General features: G+C 47.2%; 2 protein-coding genes across 3 annotated transcripts; one reads left to right on the top strand and one right to left on the bottom strand.

Moving 5' to 3' along the window:
- The first annotated feature begins 177 nt into the window (after positions 1-177).
- On the top strand, positions 178-1774 carry HDHD3 (haloacid dehalogenase like hydrolase domain containing 3). 2 transcript variants are annotated; one of them, XM_058159323.1, is made up of 2 exons: positions 178-362; positions 937-1774. In XM_058159323.1, the coding sequence occupies exon 2, from the start codon at positions 946-948 to the stop codon at positions 1666-1668; it is 723 nt and encodes a 240-aa protein (XP_058015306.1). In that variant the 5' UTR covers positions 178-362; positions 937-945; the 3' UTR covers positions 1669-1774. The 2 variants fall into 2 exon arrangements, with proteins under 2 accessions (XP_058015306.1, XP_058015305.1); XM_058159322.1 differs by having other exon boundaries at positions 178-1774.
- Positions 1775-7934: 6160 nt separating this feature from the next.
- MYMK (myomaker, myoblast fusion factor) lies at positions 7935-19773 on the bottom strand. Its single transcript, XM_058159324.1, has 5 exons — positions 18543-19773; positions 16131-16245; positions 11513-11661; positions 10329-10445; positions 7935-8900 (listed from the first exon to the last, which is right to left on the bottom strand). Exons 1-5 carry the CDS (start codon positions 18675-18677, stop codon positions 8754-8756), a joined length of 663 nt encoding a protein of 220 aa, XP_058015307.1. The 5' UTR covers positions 18678-19773; the 3' UTR covers positions 7935-8753.
- Between the last annotated feature and the right edge of the window lie 440 nt (positions 19774-20213).

Raw genomic sequence — 20213 nt, 5'->3', positions numbered from 1 at the left:
AATTTGCAAAAGGATTTATATGAGCATGCCAATCAACAACTTCAGCTCCTGAATTTTTTGTGTCAAAGAATCAAAGCACACTGATGTGGATAAATGAATCATACATTTATTTATTAATTCACATATTTTATATTTGATTATTAGATTGGATGTTAATTTCACTATCCTTTCCAAGGCACCTGAAGGCAAGAGAAGGAACAATGGATGGAAACTGAATAAGGAGAGATTCAACCTGGAAATAAGAATTTTTCTGACAGTGAGAACAATCCAGCCGTGGAACAGAAGCTGCCTTCAGAAGTTGTGGGAGCTTCATCACTGGAGGCTTTCAAGAAGAGACTAGACTGCCATCGGTCAGAAATGGTGTAAGGTTTCCTGCTGTTGGGGAGGGGGGCTTAGGGCTAGATAATTTACAAAGTCCCTTCCAATTCTGTTAATCTGTATAATTGTGTCTTTTCACCCTAAAACTATGCTGGAATGCCCATGTGGGCCTAGCTTCAGTGACATCATGCCCTTCTGGAGAGTTGTGAGTCTGCCCTTGCCCAGATTCAGGATGCCTTTGTGCTGAGTCCCTGGGCTGATCATGGGCTCCTTCTGTTCATCTGGACAAGGGCTTCCTTGGTGCTTGTGAAGAACCTGGCCTTAGTGACCTAACCAATGGAATGGCTTGCCTCCAGAGGTTGTGGTGCTCCATCACTGGTGGTTTTCAAGAAGAGACTACAGCCATTTGTCTGAAATGTTCTAGGGCTAGAGCAGGGGTTAGACTAGAGGACCTCCAAGGTCCCTTCCAATTCTGTTATCTGTTGTGTTACCTGATCAAGAGCTGCAATTCACAATAACTTGCAGGATGGTTCTAATCTTTGCTGAGCAGGATATGCTCAGTCCCTGAGAAAACAAGGCAGGATGAGCCCCACTTTTCTCTTTGTTCTGGTGCTGCAGGCAGCCGTTATGCTGAGACTTCGTCTTTTGACTTGGGATGTCAAGGACACACTGCTTCGGCTCCGGGTCCCCGTGGGGCAGAGTTACTCCGCCGAGGCCCAGGCCTTTGGCCTCCAGGTACCTGCTGAAGCGCTCAACCACTTCTTTTCCCAAGCTCTTACATCCCATAGCCAGCGTTTCCCCAACTATGGCTCCGGCCAGGGCCTCAGCTCCAAGCAGTGGTGGCTTGGGGTTGTCTTGGAGACCTTCCAGCTTGCCGGAATTCATGACACTGATGTTCTCTGGCCCGTAGCTGAAAAACTTTACCGGGATTTTAGCAGCCCAAAGAACTGGGAACTGGTCCCAGGTGCCATTGAGATGCTCCAGTGGTGCCAGCAACAGGGTATCCCCATGGCCGTGGTTTCCAACTCTGACCGGAGGGTGCAAGAGATTCTGAGCCGGTGTAACCTCCGACAATATTTTCAGTTTGTCTTAACCTCGGAAGAAGTGGGGTTTGCCAAGCCAGACCGGCGGATTTTTCTGGAAGCCCTCCACAGTGCCAAGGTGGAGCCCCAGCTGGCTGCTCACATTGGGGACCATTACGTGAATGACTATTTGGCTGCAAGGAAGGCTGGGCTGCACAGCTTCCTGTTTAAAATGGCCAGGGGTCCAATTGAGAGCGACAGGGAGGTGCCAGAAAACCACCTTCTATCTTCACTTTTTGATCTGCAGGCTCGGATAAAGAAAGGCTAAAAGTAAATGGCTGGATTTCGACAGCTGTTTCTAGTATAGGAAATTGCAATTTTAATAAATCTTAATATTAACCCAAAGTAAGTCCAATAAAACCTTTATATCCCTACTTATAAGAGTCTGTAGCATGCCTGTCCCAGGTTTTTTTTTTTTTGTAAAAACTTTTCTTATACACAGGTACATTTTCTTATTTATTCACTCGCCTTTCTCAGAAGGTGAGAAAGGAGGGAAACAGAAGAGGAGTGGGGGAGAGGAAAGGGAAGTAGGTATGAGGAAGGTGAGGAGGAAGAAGGTACGAAAGGAGAAGAAGGAGGGAGGGAAAAGGAAGAAGGTGGTTTGTTGTAAAACGGAGGGAAAGAAAGGGTAGATGAGCAACTCCAAATGGCAATTAAAATGTATTATTATTGTGCTTTCTTTAGAGAGAATATGTATGATTATTTACGAATAAGAAACTGTCCCAGGTTTCTTGTATCAGAACAATGGAGTTGGAATTAGATGCTGATACAAAATTTCTTTGGGGAACTGAGGGAATCCTAACACATGGTGCCACTCAGTTGCTGCCAATAGAAAAAGAAATGTAATGGGCATAATGGAGTGGGGAAAAATATTACTTTGGAGCAGGGGTGAAATCTACTTACCTTCCCTACTGGCTCGGACGTGCGCACGCTGCACATGCATCATATGCGATTTTGAACCCTCTGCACATGCGCAAAGCCTGCCCATGTGCAGAGAGACAAAAACAGGTTATTTCCTGGTTAAAACCAGGAAGGAAGTAACAATGTCCGGGTGGGTGGGGGGAGCTTTGCCAAACCATACACCACCACTGTTACCGGTTCACTTGAACCGGTGTTAACTGGTAGTATTTCACCCCTGCCTTGGGAGTATTACAGAACAGTTTGCTTATTCTAGGTGAATTTACAGACTGAACGTGCAGTTGTGGTTGATATCTGAAGATTCCTTGATGTTCCTTTACATGGAATCCCCAAGTTGTTTTTTCAAAAGGCAAATGGACTTTGTTTTCCCTTGAAAAGAAAAGGAAATGCGAAGTCCAGTTGCCTTTTGAAAAAGCCCTCTTGGGACAACTGTGACTGAGAATGTCTGTAGACTTTACGTGGAATCTTTCTATCCCAGCCACTGCCAGGACCGGGTCGATGGGGGCAGCAAAGGTTTTCTGGCAGCCATGGAGAACAGCATAGGACTCGGGCTGATAAAGCTCATCCAGATCAACCAATACCCCAAACTCTGCAGGCCACTTCAACAGCTTCATGTCAGCTGCTGGTCATTTGTGAGGACTTCGGGATCACAGCAGGAAAAGATCTAGAAGGAGAGATTGTAGTCCAAGAGGGCTTCAGGGCCAGCCCTGTTTAACACTGCAACGAGTCTAGGAAATGCCTAGTTTGTGTGTGCGGATCTTGTGTCCGCTCCAGGGATCCTTGCACAGGAGGATTCCTCAGCCAGAGTGCTGGACCAGTGATCGAAGCGAGCAGAGTCATCTGGGTCTGCCCTCCAAGCCATCTTTGGGCTGAAAGTCAACATTCTCTTGTCAATGAAAACAGCCAAGAAAGAGCCAACTCTTTTCTCAGCAATGTGAATGTAAGCAGCAAAGTGGCCAATGGGAAAATCCCAGGCAGAGTCAGGGAGGTAAGGTGACATTTTACAAAGATGATCAGGGATCTTGAGGCTAAATTGCATGATGAACCGCTAAGGGAACTAGGTACCTTTAGCCTAACAAAGAGAAGGCTTAGGAGAGACATGATAGCCATCTTCCAATACTTAAAAAGCTGCCACAAGGAAGAGGAAGTGGGTTTATTTTCTGCAGCATTCTGAACCACAAGAAGCAATGGATGGAAGCTGATTGGAAGGCGATCCATCTTGATAATGAAATCTTGACAGAACAATTTTATCAGTGGAATAGCTTGCCTCCCAGAGGTGCACCATTGCTAGAGGTTTTCAAGAAAAGATTGGACATCCAGGATAGTATGAGATTCTTACCTTGGGCAAGGAATCAGACTAGAAGACCTTCAACGTCCCTTCCAGCCCGAGGGGTCTCTGATTTAACCCAGGGTGTGCAAGGCCAAGGCAGCAGCCATGAGCCTGATCGAGGCATTGAGTAACCTGCAACTCCATCACCCACAGCTCTGCTGTCCCTTGTGCAACCAGGCAGCTGGGTGTAAATGAACTGTGTGCTGACCCTGGGGCTGTGCCTCGGGGGGAGAGCACCTCACTTGCAAGTCTACCCATTAAGTAGCACCCATTGTGGTGGAGGAGGACATCCACTGGGCCCAAAAGTCAGTTGAGCCCCACTTAATTACTTCCCACTGAGAAATTCCACTTCAGTCCAGTGTAAAACTGAAAGGGAGAGTGGATCTGGTGCAAGACTCCAACTGGTTCTCACAGGGTTACAAGTCAGCCCTAGTAGCTGAGTGTGGATGGAATAGCGCAGAGCTACGGCCACTCACTGCCTGACTCACCTGAAGTGCAGTCAAGAACAGCCAAAGTCCACAGCCTTTGTGCTGGTGGACTCTTAACTCCTTTGCTTTGTTTTGTGGCGCTTCAGGATCCCCTCATCTTCCTCAGTTTGCGCAACACAAAATCAGGAGTTGCACTGAGTCTCGAGGGCATAGCCTGGCATCTTCATGGGGCAACTTTTCTGGGCTGGGGTTTGTCTGCAGCTCCCATTGTCCCCACAAGATGGCAATGTTGGGGAAGGATGACATTTCCATTTGTGAGGAAGTGTGCCGCCCCCCCCCCCCCGTCCCCTGTCAAACTGGTCTACCCGAATATACAAGCAGTCGCTTTTGCGTTTTTGCGTTGAATTTATATATACCTTTATTTCTTTGTCAGTAAATACAAGTTCAACATTTGTGAAAAACGTTCCCTAATGGCTGGGATGGGGTGGTAGCTAGGGCTGCTTGCTTTTCTCAGCCCGGCTGACCATGTAGGGTGCATTCGGAGGGGGAGACTTTGCAAGAGGGCGGGAAGGAAGACAACCACAGGCCTCCATCCTCAAACCACGCTCCTCTATTTGGTATAAACCCCTACCTACCTCTAATCTCTGCTCTTGGTAACCGTTAGGTATCCTCATACTTACCACAAGGGTGGTCATCAGCGGCAGTGATTATGGTCACGAGGTCGGCCGCAGAGCATTTAGTTTCTGCTGTGGCTCCTTCCAGTGCACCTCCTGGGACGGAATGCTTTGCTCTTCCTTCTTCAGTCTCCATACATACTTAGTAAAATGTAGATGCCAAATGAGGCTCTTCCAATCTTTGCTGGCAGCTGTCTCGTGTGCTCTCCACCTTGAAAAGCCCCGTGGCTGCAGTGCCTTCCATTCCACTTTGCAAAAATTTGCAGTCAGATGGTACCTTCTGCCTGGCATGAGCTTCTCAAAGGGATTTTATCCACCAAATGCCACAAGACCTACATTCTTGGTTCTCTCTGATCAGGGGCTATTGAGAGGAAACTGGCTCTCCAGCTAGTCCCCATTTTAAAGGAGTGGATGTGGCACCCTTCATCTCCCCCATTCTGCCTTTGCATCCACAACAACTGGTGATTATTGTTGTTGATGCAACAATAGAAGAAATGCCCTCCACATCACAATCTCCAACAACCATCAGGCTGCTCTCAAAAGCCAGGAGGGGACTGGGGCATGTGCTGAGAGGGGTCAGCCTCCTCCTACTCTTCTTTTAGCCACATGGCTGCGCTTTGCACGGCTGCAGGCTGAATCCATTTATATTGAGTGAATTTATAACAGCTCCAGAAACAGCCTTCGGAGCTACTCCAGAGCCAGCTACTGGATTAGGTCCTGGGGTTCTTTTTAGGGTCAGGGTGCCAAGGATCCTAAGATGATTATTAACACAGGATGCTGTTTATTTTCTGGCAGGACTTTTGCCACAAATTTAGCCATGGAAGCACTTTGCCCTTGAGGTTTTTCACTGTGGCGTCCCCCCAACCAGGCCCGGAGTTCCGGCAGTTGCATTCCGGGAGGAAGCTTTTGCAGGAAGGGGTTGAAAGACAATTTGCTCAGAATTACTTTGGGGAGGCGATGGGGAAGGTTGGCAGAGCAAGGCAAGAGTTACTCTGCACATGGCCAGAACCACTTAAATCCACATAAATTCTTCCATTCCCCACTATCCTGTCAGAGCTGAAGAAGCTTCTTGGATGAGAAGCGAAATGACTTCAAAAGAAAAAACAAGGCAATCAAAATGCTCAATATTGGAAGAAAGAAGAATTACCTACAATTGAAGAATGGACACTCAAAGTATCAAATCTGGCAGAAATGGCAAAAATCTCTGCTTACTTGAAAGACTATACACAAGAAAAATATATTTTAGAATGGAAAATGTGGATTGATTATATTCAAAATAAGTATCAGATAAAAAAATATCGAATAGCATATGAGTAAATTTAGGAAATATTTTGTATTAGATATATTTCTGAAGGAGAGGGGAATTGAGAGTGTGACTAAGTGTGGAGTGACTAGAGATTATAATTTAGGAATTATTTTGGATTATGATTGTTAGTTTTGATACCCTGCATTTTGTTTTGGGAAGTCGGGGTGGGGGGTAAGGGGGAGGGGAACTGGGGGGAGTTTGAGGGTAGAGATGGAGTGATGGTTAATGTACAGGGATTATTGAAGATGTATAAATATAATTAATGTAGGGTCGGGTCTGCCCAGTTACCATTTTAGAACGGTGGGGAGGGAGAAAAAAGGAGAGAGTAGGAGGTAGGAAAGAGGAGAAGAGGAAGGAAGAGGGGTAGAAGAGGGAGAAGAGTGTAGGGTGGAGGGAGGAGAGGATGTAGATAAGAGAAGGAGAGGAAGGTTTGGAAAGTAAAAGAAGGTAGAAGAGGGAAGAGTGTTAAAAAGGGGGGGGGGTGACTGGGCAAGCCCGACTAATTGTATATAACTGTACATTGGATGAATTATTTGATATGATTGTAAAAATAAAACTTTTTTAAAAAAACAACAACAAAAAACAAGGAAGTCCAGTTGCTTCCTGAAAAAAGCACCTCTGGGATTTCTCGAAGACTTGGCAAGCCAGGCTGGTGGCAGAGTGGGGAGCGCGGCAAGGTGCCTCAGCGCCTGCCAGCTTAGCTCTTTAGCAGGTCAGCTGGGTCTGCCTATTCAGCGTCTTTCTCGTGGGGGGTGTCCTGCTTGCCCCAAGGGGTGGTGGTTTAGGCGGTCCTGCCTGCGCTGATTCACGTTGCATTGCGCTAACCTCAAGCCTCACTCGCTACGCAGGGTGCACAGGGGAGCCGCCGGCGCGGAGAGCAGCCACCTCGCCCTCCTCTGCCCAGGTTTCCTTCCGAGCAAGGTGGCCTCTGTCCTGGGAAGGGGCACAGAGCTGCGGAAGGGAATCGGTGTCCGTGCGTAGCCTTGGTGTGAAGGGCTTGAGCTGCGGGGAAGCTCCCACAGGGAGTTGTCCGAGCTGTTCTGGCCTAGAGACACTTGTTGGGTCCTTTGCATTTAATCTTTCATCCCTCAGAGAGCTGAAGAAGCTTCTTGGATGAGAAGCGAAACGGCTTCAAAGAAAGATCTGAGAGTCCGGTTGCCTCTTGAAAAAAAGCACCTTTGGAACAATGGCAACAATAAAGGCAATTCAGGAGCAAATATAATTGTTTCAGATTTCATATCTAACATTTCCCATGTTGCCAGAAGCAAATACTACTAGAGTCAGTAATTACTGCATTTGTGAATAAAATCTTGTATGGCATGTATCTGAGATACCATACAATGGGAGCATCGCTAAAAATTCAGATCCTAAAAGAATACACAAAAGAAAACTACCGGAAGAGGATACCAATTGGCCCCGGAGCCTGAGTGGAGGTAGCATCAGGTGGTCAACCTCAATTCTGGTGAAGAAATTTCCCACATGGAAGTGGTCTGCTCAGATGGCCAGACCCACCTAGCCCCTGCTCATGTATAAGCATATAGAGCAAGAAGAACAGGGATATTCACCTGAGTCCAGGTTGTGCTTCAGAAAGGGGAGAACTTAAGAGCTGTAAGCAGGCTGAGCAGATAGCAGTGACCAGGTGTGATATGATCACCAGTAAACACAGCAAACATTGTCTAGCAAATGTCTAGAGATCCTCTGTCATCCAGGTCCTGGTTGTCCCAAAGATGTTTTTTTCAGGAGGCAACTGGACTTTCTTGTTTTTTCTTTTGAAGACGTTTCGTATCTCATCCAAGAAGCTTCTTCAGCTCTGACTGGATGACGGGGAATGGAAGGATTTATATTCCTTGCAGACAGCTGGTCATCTGCATCCTTTTAGAGAGTCACTGAGGCCACTAGGAAGTTTATCTGTGTCCTCAGGGTCACCTGAGCGGTGCAAATGGTTCCTGTAGTCTGCAATTTTTCCTCTGGAAATCAATTCCTACTCCCACCCCATTCCAAGGGTGTTCATCCCAAATTGTATAGATAAACAGAATAACCTTCAAGTGCTTCAACGACCCTCTAAAAGGATCCAAATGACCAGCTATTTATCTGCAAGGAATATAAATCCTTCCATTCCACACTATCCAGTCAGAGCTGAAGAAACTTCTTGGATGAGAAGCGAAACGTCTTCAAAAGAAAAAACAAGAAAGTCCAGTTGCCTCCTGAAATAGCACCTTTGGGACATTGCCTAGCAAATGCATTTTGTGCTGGCTGAATGTTCCTCTTTTTCCAAAGCACCCCTCGGAGCAAGTGAACACGTGTTAATTAAGGCTCCAGACACCAGGGCGTTAATTGATTTCTGTAAGAACTGTCCACAGAAGGAAGCTAGTCTTTCTTTCAGCAACCTGGTGTGTTTACCTTTGGCCTGCAAAGGTAAAAGAGAATCATTGTAACGTAGTGCACTATTCCTTTAATAGAATTATAAGCAACTGGTACTTCAGAAGCCAACTTGAGGCCCTACTATTCGAATCACTTAAAAACAAAGCAGAAGTACATAATATTTAAGCCAAGCCAAGCCCGATGGAGCATTCAGGAATCCAGAATTGGATAGGCTTCAAAATTCAGGCCTAGCAAACGGTGCCCATGGTACTACTTTTAGCTGCATCTGCAGGCCTGGAAAAACTCTCTTGATCCTTCACTACAGGGGCCGAGTCCTCACACGCAGCAGCAGAGAGTTGAGCAGTCTAATTTCGCAGGGGCCCCCCCGTTGCCTGCTTTCTTGTTCACTTTGGGCAGGAGGAGGACAAAGGACATGGCCAGAGCACAATGGTAGAAGCTATGCACGTAGGTGTAATCCCAGTCCTAGGAAAAGGCAGAATTAGTCACATCAGCATCAACAAAGCCACATCTGGATGCTGCATCTTACTCGCCGTATCCTGGATCTCTACTGCATTTGTGAAAAAACTTCATCCAGCTGCCCAAAATACATATGCAGAAAACATTTATCCAGGGGTGGGATTCAAATAATTTAACAACCGGTTCCCTACCCGGCTGGATAGGCGTGGTTGGGTGGTTATGTGACTGGGTGGACATGGCCAATTCGATGTCACTCACATCAAGGGGCACCTCATCTTGCCCGGCCACTCCTTGCCATGCCTGGCTGCTCACCTCGCTGGAGCGAGTAGTTTTCAAATAAAAAGAATGCTCGCCTTATGCAAATAAATAACAAACATCTTGACTTTAGTTTTGATGCATCTTGCAAAGTATTACTGCTCATTCTAGTCTCCTTTCCTACTAACAGGTCCATCTCAGATTATAATTTGCCACAACCTCTCTTGTCTTGCATCATTCTATGTGAGATTATTCTGAAATGTTATCTGTGATGTTTGCAGCTTTACAAGTTTGTTTCCTCCAACCCTGTTTTCGCATGCAATTCTTACAAGTAATTTTGACATTCCTTCTTCCTTTTTTAAACAAAGTAGTGGTTAAGGTGCTGGCCTAGAAACCAGATGGCTCTTTGCTTGCTCTGAGTTAACAGAATATTAACAGATTGACAGAGTTGGAAGGGACCTCGTAGGTCATCTAGTCCAACCCCCCCTGCCCAAGCAGGAGACCCTACACCAGGGGTAGTAAAACTTTTTATACCTACCGCGCATTTTTGTATCTCTATTAGTAGTAAAATTTTCTAACTGCCCATTGGTTCCATAGTAATGCGCCGTGTCTCTTGCGCATTGTGGATTGGGGTTGGGGGGGGTGGCTACCAGCTCTGCTTGTCTGTTACAGCTGGGTGGTGTGGGGGGGGGATGCGCGAGCTATTCTGAGACGAGACTCTTGTTTGTGGTCGCACTATAGCGCCATTTAGTTTCACTTACATAATGTGAACTAAACTTATGTGCGAGCGATACAAATAGTATATTTTCAGAAATTTAAGTTGTCACGGGGAATTTTATGAAAACCTAATGAAAATGTTTTTAAATAATGCTATGAAATTTTTTTAAAAAGTCGATTAAAATAAAAAAAAGGAAAATGCTTCAGTATCGGACAAAACCCCTACCGCCCACCATGAAAGCTGGAATGCCCACTAGTGGGCGGTAGGGACCAGGTTGAGTACCACTGGCCTACCCCATTTCTGACAGATGGCAGCCCAGTCTCTTCTTGGAAGCCTCCAGGGATGAAGCTCCCACAACTTCTGAAGGCAGCTTCTGTTTCATGGGTTGATTGCTCTCACTGTCAGGAAATTTCTCCTTATTCTTTTTCTCTTTTGCATTTTGATGGGACAACCTTCCTTACCTCAAAGAAAAACCTCAGCATCAAAGCCAGGGCCCCAAAGCAGAAGCCGGGCCCGACCTGCTGCGTGTAGACGCTCTTCTCTGGATACAGCCCTTTCTTCTCCTTCATCTTTTGCAGCTGGAGAGAGAAGACAGATTACAGAGATTGGACTTTCTCCAATGACCACAGTTTAATTTTAAACCCTAGTGACACAGGAAGAATTCCATCACACAGTTTTGCTTGTAGTGACATATTGTGTTTCCTTCCAAATCCTATTAGAATATAGCGTTACGCTTGTCTGGCTGAAATGAGTTCAGTGGGTTTGCCAGGTTAGGATCTTTTCTTACCTGCTAAGAAAGTTCAGTTTCCATTCGATTTTGCTAGGGATGGGAATGGAGGTGGGGGTGAGACCTAATTTATCTCTTAATTTATGAAGCCCTCAAGTTGGAGAGGGGCCCCCAAGGCCACACTGCTCTTTGCAGGCCTCCCACTGAAACATCCTGGACATCCCTGGTTCCCACTTGAAGACATTAGAAGAAGGAATTATACTTTCAGGCTCAGATTGCCCTTTTTGTTAGAAATTCCTTCCAGCTCTCCCAATAGAATCCGCTTCCTATCATCTAAATCCACTATTCTGGAAAAGACATTGATGGTGACCTTCCTCACTAACAGCATTTTTTCAGATAGTTGGAGAATACCATAATTCCCCTCCTCCTCCCCCTCCAAGTCTCTTTTCTAAAGGTGAAACATTTCCAGGACTTTATTTTCTCTTCACCATTCCTCTGACTGTGATCCTTTTCTTGGTCCCATCAAGATCATTTTGAAATTTATTCCAGTTCTCCTGTGCCCCTTTTCCCCACTAACGTTGGGATGGATTCATATTTGGCTGAAAGGCCTTTTCCTTCTATTGTTGAGGTGATTGTTTTTGCTTCTAGTTTGACCATGATGGAATTCCTCAGAGGACCCCTCTGGGGCCTGCAAAAGCTGCAAATGGTGCCCAGTCCACACATGAAGCCACAGTAGGACACTCCTTGTAAGAGAACAGCAGTTGGTACTGATTGAGAGTATCCCGTCCACGGTTATCAGGAAACCAATCCCTCCCTGAAATTGGGATGCTTTTATTCTTAAATTTTATTCTGAAGTTCTTCTCTGGTTTCAGTGGAAGTGACCCTTATGTTTGTACTGTGACAAAGATGTGGCCTTACCCATTTGACTGTTATGACGAGAACTGCTGTGCCGATCGGCCCAGAATAGACGCCGTATCCCCATCGGTCATGGTAGATCCTGACAGCTATGGTAAGCACTCCAAACATCACCAAAGTTGATCGTTTGGGTTCATCAAACTCTGCCAGAGCTAATAAAATGACAAGAATTGAAGTACAACCTCATTTAAAATTCCAACTCTTACCAGAACACTTTTAAAGGTTTCCTGGAACTGCACCTAGTTTTAGATTTTGGTTGCTGCTTCAGTGGAGCCAGTCGGAGAAAGGGAGGCCAAAGAAGAAAACCATGATGTGCTCTATGGTTTTAATATTTCAGGGGCTGCCACAAAGGAAGCGGAGCGGATCGAGCTATTTTCCAAAGCACCTGAAGGCCAGACAAGGAATAATAGATGGAAATTGAACAAGGAGAGATTCAACCTAGAAATAAGGAGACATTTCCTGACAGTAAGAACAATCAACCCATGGAACAGAATTTGCCTTCGGAAGTTGTGGGAGCTTCATCCCTGGAGACTTTGAAGGGGAGACTGGGTTGCCATCTGTCAGAAATGGTGTAGGGTCTCCTGCTTGAGTGACAGAGGGGTTGGACTAGATGACCTACAAGGTCCCTTCAAGGACCTACAAGGTTCCTTAATCTGTTAAATCTGTTTGGGTAGACGTATTATCACTCCCAAAGCCCTACATGGCATAGAACTGGGACAGCAACTTATGGCCTGTGGGCTGCATCTGAAACACCACCAAAACCCAACCTTATGGTGGGGATGTTGGGATGTTGGGTTGGTGGTAGTGGTGAGTGACTGGACTAGGCGGTGACTATACCATCTGCCGCCTGAGTCTGATTTCCATCAACTTGTTCCCACCCGGAGAACTGGCGGTTCCATCTTGACCGGCTAGGATGGGACTATCCGCCGGGTTTTCATCACGCGGACTTTTTCAGCGGCTGACCTTCTTGGCCTGCAAGATTCCCCCCTCTCGCAGGTTTGGCCCTCCATGTTATCGAGGGCCCACCTTGATGACGGGTTTTGGAATCCCGAGAGGTGGCATGCTAAAAATAGGAAACTTAGGGGATTTTTAATTAGGTGTTTTATGGGGATTTTTAAGGGGACTTTTAAGGGGACTTTTAAGAGGAGGGAGGGGAATGAAGGGTTTGGGGGTGGTATAAAAAGCCCTTCAGGGGGTGAGATAAAGGGTGGGCCAGATCCTGCTAGTGCTCGCGTCACAGATAGTACAGGTTCGGAGACGGGGATAGAGGCGGGTGCTCGTATTCCAGAGGGCCTTTCCATCAGCATTGTAACTGGGAGGGGCAGATATGGCGGAAGCAGGGTACCGTATCATGTTCAGGGAGTGCGGGATCGTTATTTGCGAACGATCCCATGCTCCGGTCCCTCTGACTTCTCCCGTATCCCGGGTGGACAGGAGCCTCAGAGCCTGGATCTCCGGCTGATGCTATGCAATGCCAGGTCCGTTGTAAATAAAGCCCTCCTCATTCACGATCTCATACAGGAGGGGGGTATGGACCTTATTGGCATTTCAGAGACCTGGCTGGGCGCGGAAGGGGGAGTACCCCTTATAGAAATGTGCCCACCGGGTTTCTGTGCGTTCCATCAGCTAAGGACCCAGGGTAGGGGTGGGGGATGGCGGTTGTTATCAACGAGGGTCTGCGGCCGAGGGAGGCCACTGTACCACAGATAGCCGGCTGTGAATCCCTCTTTGTGAAGTGGGGTCAAGGGATACAGGTGGGTCTGCTGATCACGTACCTGGCTCCCTGCGGCGTGACAGCCTGAGCTGCTGGAGGTGATAGCCGGGCTGGCGGTTGATACCCCCAGACTTATTGTTATGGGGGATTTCAACCTGCCATCGCTCGGTGAGGCATCGGCCGCAGCTCAGGAGTTCAGAGCCTCCATGACGGCCTTGGACCTGATCCAATTAATTGAGGGTCCCACTCACATTGGAGGAAACACGCTGGACTTAATTTTTGTCTCTGGACAGTGGCTAAGTGATTTAGATGTAAGGGAATTAGTCGTGCAACCCTTATCATGGTCAGATCACTCTCTTCTTCGACTGGACCTTCAAACCGCCTATCCCCATCGCAGGGAGTCGGAACCAATACGTTGGTTCCGTCCCAGGCGCCTGATGGACCCGGAGAGATTCCTGACAGAGCTTGGGCCTATTCCTGAGGACCTGGCCCACAACCCGGCTGAGGAACTCGCTGCCGCCTGGGAAAGGGCGGCAGCGGGGGCCTTGGACTGTGTTGTGCCTTTGCGGCCTCTGACCCGGCGCTGTTCTCGACCGGCTTCTTGGTTTTCCGAGGAGCTGAGAGAGATGAAGCGCTGGAAAAGATGCCTAGAGAGTGATTGGAGGGCCAGCCGTTCTGAATCTGATCGAACACTAGTTAGGTCTCATATTCAGACCTATCTAGTGACCATAAGAGTGGCAAAACGTGAGTATTTTTCCACTCTTATTGCATCGGCAGATAATCGCCCAGCCGCCCTGTTTAGGGTGACCCGCTCTCTACTTCATCAGGGAGCTCGGGATAACCCCTTGCAGGGTCGTGCTGAGGATTTTGGACAGTATCTGCACGATAAAATCGCTCAGATTTGGGAGGGGCTGGACACAGACTGGATAGATTCAGACGGGTGGATGGGGGCAGGTCTTGAGGTTGTCAGCTGGGAGGAGTTTGATCCTGTGGCTCCCGAGGACATGGACAGGATACTGAGGAGGTTGAGAGCAACCACATGTTTACCGGACCCGTGTCCCTCCTGGTTGGTACTGGCCACATAGGAGGTTACACGAGGCTGGCTCCAGGGAATTATTAACGCTTCTTTGAGAGAGGGTGTCTTTCCAACTGCCTTGAAAGAGGCGGTGGTGAGACCCCTCCTTAAAAATCCTTCCCTGGACCCGGCTGTTTTAGTGAACTACCGTCTGGTCTCCAACCTTCGCTTTGTGGTGAAGGTTGTTGAGAGTTTGGTTGCATACCAGCTTCCTCTGTACCTGGATGAAACTGTCTATCTGGACCCGTTCCAGTCCAGTTTCCGACCTGGGTACAGCACAGAGACGGCTTTGGTCATGTTGGTGGATGATCTCTGGAGGGCCCGGGACAGGGGTTGTTCCTCTGCCCTGGTCCTATTGGACCTCTATTGGATCTCTCGGTGGCTTTCGATACAATCGACCATGGTATCCTGCTGCGGCGGCTAGAGGGGTTAGGGGTGGGAGGCACCGTTTTTTGGTGGTTCTCCTCCTTCCTCTCGGGCCGATCGCAGAGATCGACCGCGAGGCACCTCCTATGTGGGGTGCCACAGGGGGTCGGTCCTCTCACCCCTCTTGTTCAACATCTATATGAAGCCGCTGGGTGAGATCATCCGTGGTTTTGGGGTGTAGTGTCATCTGTACGCTGATGATACGCAGCTGTACATTGCCACCCCAAACCACCCAACGAAGCCGTCGAAGTGATGTCCCGGTGTCTGGAGGCCGTGCGGGTCTGGATGGGGAGAAACAGGCTCTGGCTCAACCCTTCCAAGACCGAGTGGTTGTGGATGCCAGCATCCCGGTATAATCAGCTGATTCCATCGCTGACTGTGGGAGGCGAGTCATTGGCCCCCACGGCGAAGGTCTGCAATCTGGGCGTTCTTCTGGATGCACGGCTGTCGTTGGAAGATCAAACGACGGCCGTCGCCAGAGGAGCTTTCTATCAGGTCCGCCTGATCCGCCAGTTAGACTGGGATGCCCTATGCACAGTCACCCATGCCCTTGTCACTCCCGTTTGGACTATTGTAACGCTCTCTACATGGGGCTCCCCTTGAAGAGCACCCGGAGGCTTCAGCTGGTCCAGAATGCAGCCGCGCAGGTGCTAGAGGGAGCTAATCGAGGCTCCCATATAACACCACTCCTGTGTAGGCTGCACTGGCTTCCGGTGATCTTCCGGGTGCAATTCAAGGTACTGGTTACCACCTTTAAAGCGCTTCATGGCATGGGACCTGGCTATCTACGGGACCGCCTACTGCAACCGACAGCCTCCCAGCGACCAGTGCGCTCCCACAGAGTGGGCCTCCTCCGGGTGCCGTTGGCTAGACAATGTCGGCTAAATATTTCTTTTTAAATTATTTTAGTGTTTGTAAAAATTGTTTTAATATGGCTGTAAACTGCCCTGAGTTCTCCAAACCACTGGCCGCCATCACTACCGGATCGGGCGATCTGGTCCAAACCGGGAGCATTTCACCCCTGGATTGGATCCAGGAAACATGGCCCTCCTTTGGAACAGCAGCACCCAAAGGTCTGAATGGCCCCAACTCTGACCCCCTTTAGATGGACCTTGAAGACCTGACTCAAGTCCTGGCTTTGTCTTACAGAGAGGTTAGAGCACTCCATCTGACGGGGGTGGGGGCAGGGGGGTGTTGTCGCTTGCACTATCTGCTTTGTTTTGTGGTCTGGCATCTTTCTTTTTCCGCAATATAGAATAACAGGGTTGAAAGGGACATTGGAGGCCTTCTAGACTAGAGAGAGATTACAAACATTTCCTATGCCGTTTGGGTTGTTCCCTTCTCCTTCAGGTGTCCTTAATGCCCCTCCCCCCCCACACTCAAAAGAAGCAGTCCTTCTGGCTTACCTATCAGTGAGACCCACATGGATAAAGCGGTTCCAAAGATGCTGAAGTATTGCAGGAGATCGTACTTCATGAAACAAAGGAAGGTGAGCCCGGGGCCTTCGCAGGCATGGCAGACCTGGTGGGAAACAGTGGCTTGTTTATTTCCAGGGTTTCTGTGATAAAAATTGTAATTTAAAAAAGTTGCATCCAAATCCTCTTGTTTGAAAAGCAATTAAACCCACACACATACACACACACACCCCTTTACTTTGTCAGGCTATTCCAGAGAGTTGGTGCCATGGCAGAAAAGATCCTGATCATCTGTGGACAAAAGCTTTATAGCCTCTTTAGAGGACGGAGGTAAGTTTTAAGATTCTTTGCAATTTATGTCATTAAACACTGAAAGCAGTTCTTTGAAACAAGCAGAACCTGAATGCCCTCCGGCTCTTTGCCTGGCCTGACATTTTTTTAAATCCTTTAATTAGACTTGCATGCTTCTGGCCCACCTGGATCATAGGCATTCTTCAGAAATAAACAGCCTGGTGTTTTGAATTCCTGATTGGGATTCACTCAAATTAGAATAGAATGGAATGGAATGGAATGGAATAGAATTCTTTATTGGCCAAGTGTGATTGGACACACAAGGAATTTGTCTTAATGCATATTCTCTCAGTGTACATAAAAGAAAAGATACCTTCATCAAGGTACAACACTTATAACGATGATAGTCATAGGGTACAAATTTAACACTTTTTTTAAAGTGAAAAGTGACCTGTATGGGAAATGAAATACATATATAATTACATGGAGGCTCACCACCTATTATTAATGTGCAATACAGGTAGTTCATTTAGTGACAGTTCAAAGTTACAACAGCAGTGAAAAAAAGTGACTTAATGACCATTTTTCACACTTATGACCGTTGCAGCATCCCCATGGTCATGTGATCAAAATTCAGACCCTTGGCAACAGACTCATATTTATGACAGTTGTAGTGTCCCAGAGTCACATGATCACCTGCTGCGACCTTCTGACGAGCAAAGTCAATGGGAAAGCCAGATTCACTTAACAATTGTGTTACTAAGTCAACCGCTGCAGTGATTCACTTGACAACTGTGGCAAGAAAAGTTGCAAAATAAGGCAAAACTCACTCACTCAACATAAATCTGGGGCTCAGTTGTGGGTGTCGGTTGAGGACTACCTGTATACAACAACAACAACAATAATAATAACAACAACAGATTTGAAAGGGACTTTGGGGGTCTTCTAGTCCAACCCCCTGCCCAGGCAGGAAACCCTACACCATTTCAGACAAATGGTTATCCAACATTTTCTTAAAAATTTCCAGTGTTGGAGCATTCACAACTTCTGCAGGCAAGTCGTTCCACTTATTAATTGTTCTAACTGTCAGGAAATTTCTCCTTAGTTCTAAGTTGCTTCTTTCCTTGATCAGTTTCCACCCATTGCTTCTTGTTCTACCCTCAGGTGCTTTGGAGAACAGCCCGACTCCCTCTTCTTCGTGGCAACCCCTGAGATATTGGAACCCTGCTATCATGTCTCCCCTAGTCCTTCTTTTCATTAAACTAGGCATACCCAGTTCCTGCAACCGTTCTTCATATGTTTTAGCCTCCAGTCCCCTAACCATCTTTGTTTCTCTTAATGATACAACACTTAATGATAGTCATTGGGTACAAATTTAACACTTAATGATACAAAGAATAAACAATGAAGACTCATCAGAGTAAGAAGTGTATAGGTATAGATGCTGAAAAAGTAGTCAGCGCTATGTAGGGACCACATTTTAACAGTTTTCCATTCCATTTCTGTCAGATGTGCAGACTGCTGTCTTGGAAGAGAGCTCTAACCAATACACTGGGGAGATAGATAGATAGATAGATAGATAGATAGATAGATAGATAGATAGATAGATAGATAGATAGATAGATAGATAGATAGATAGATGTGTGAGAGGGAGGGAGGGAGGGAGGGAGAGCGGGGGGGATGGAATTGTTTCCACAAAAACTTGAAACTGCCTATGAACATCCTGCAACACCTGGTTGCTTCTACTGACACCAAAACCTTCTCTGAAAACTATATTTGACAATTTGCATTTCCCTTCTTGTGTGTAAAGGGTTTTTTTCCCCCCAGGCTCTTGCTTTTTTCAGGCCACAAAAGGCAAAGGTCGAACTGGGACTTAGTTCAAAATATAGAATTGTCTCCAGAGTTTAACGATCGTAGTCTGTTACAGCAAAAAGAAGAAGCCTCAGACGTGCACTGCGATGGGGATTAACCAAACGTGAGAAAAAGATACACAGAGAGAAAAGCAGGCAGCTGTTACATACACTATTTCCATCCAAGAATACACACTCACCCTCTCTCTTTTTTACGAATGAGAATTCTTGGCTAAAAGGGTTAGTGGGAAGGAGGACTTACCAAGACAAAGAACATGGTGAAGAAGTAGACCATGGCCTCCATGTGGAACTGCCTTTTGGCTGCGATGCTGATGGTGGGGAGGAAGGCCAGGCTGCTGACGGTGGGCAGGAGGAACTTGGCAGCTAAAGAGCCCATTGGGAGGAGAGCAGCTCCTACCCCCGAGGGCTAACCGGGAGACTGGGGAGCCAAGGCCAGGCCCTGGCTGTGCTGGGGAGAGAAGGCAGCTGGAACCGAGGACAGAGGCCTCGCAAGCCTCCGATGGAGAACAGCCGCAGGGAGCCCACCAGCTGCTCCTGTTCTTGGGTTCCACTTGAACAAATGGCCCCTTCTGTCTCCCAGGAGGAGGCTTCCCTCTGGAGCCAGCTGTCTTTGGGCAAATGGGGAGGAGGAAGAGGAGGTCACCTTTGGTCATTGATGGCTGAGCCTTTTGGAACAAAGTGCTCCCCATTGGGGCAGATGAGGGGGCAGGAGAGATCCGGTATCTGGCCAAGGATAAAAGGGGATTTGATCTCCGGAGGGTCCTTCTTCCTCCCAGGAAAAGAGGTCCTTGCTCCAAGGAGGTTTTAGGAGGGGTTGCTGAGGACAGACTCCCGGGCATATGATTCCCAGCTGCCTGGCCCCAAGGTGCTCCCCACCTTGTCAATGCTGTTTCCTGGCCTCTTTAGGGGCTCGCTGCTAGGTACAGTGAAGTACCAGACCGCACCCTATATAATAGGAAATGTAAATGCAAGTAAAATACAATTAAGACATGGGACAATGTAATGGCATACATTCCAAAGCTTTATGCTTTCTTGTTTATCAGATATGTATGCCACCCAACTCCCAACTTAAAACAAAGTTATCAAAATAAAAACCAGAATATGATCAGAATAACACAGGTGGAAGGGACCTTGGGGGTTTTCTAGTCCAACCCCCCTGGTCAAGCAGGAGACCCTACGCTACTAATAAATTAACCATTAATTAATTGTTTACCTATTCAAAAACATCATAAATGACTTAGATGAGGGAATCCTAAATTGCATTAACAGAGGGATACAATCAAGATCAAGGGAGGTATTAATACCACTCTATAAAGCCTTAGTAAGACCACCCCTAGAATACTGCATCCAGTTTTGGTCACCACACTATAAAAAAAGATGTTGAAACCCTAGAAAGAGTGCAGAGAAGAGCAGCCAAGACGATTATGGGACTGGAGGCTAAAATATACGATGAACGGGTGCAGGAACTGGGCTTGGTTAGTCTAGTGAAGAGAAGGACCAGGGGAGACAGGATAACAGTCTTCCAATATTTGAGGGGCTGCCACAGAGAGGAGGGGCTCAAGCTGTTTTCCAAAGCACCCGAAGGCCAGACAAGGAATAATGGATGGAAACTGAACAAGGAGAGATTCGACCTAGAAATAAAGACAAATTTTCTGACAGTGAGAATCATCAACCGATGGAACAGTAGTTGTGAGAGCTTCATCCCTGGAAGCTTTCAAGAAGAGACTGGACTGCCATTTGTCAGAAATGGTGTAGGGTCTCTTGCTTGGGGTGGGGGCATTGGACTAGATAACCTACAAGGTCCCTTCCAACACTATTAATCTGTTAATCAAGACTAAATTGCAAAAAAAAAAAAAAAAAAGGAGCCCTTTCCTGGAAAGGACCAGTGCAACTCAAATGGGAATGGGGCTCC

This window comes from Ahaetulla prasina, chromosome 16 (assembly GCF_028640845.1).
Source record: "Ahaetulla prasina isolate Xishuangbanna chromosome 16, ASM2864084v1, whole genome shotgun sequence".
NCBI lineage: Eukaryota > Metazoa > Chordata > Lepidosauria > Squamata > Colubridae > Ahaetulla > Ahaetulla prasina.
The sequence above is the reverse complement of the archived record's forward strand: the minus strand, read 5'-3'. Positions and strand labels throughout refer to the sequence as shown.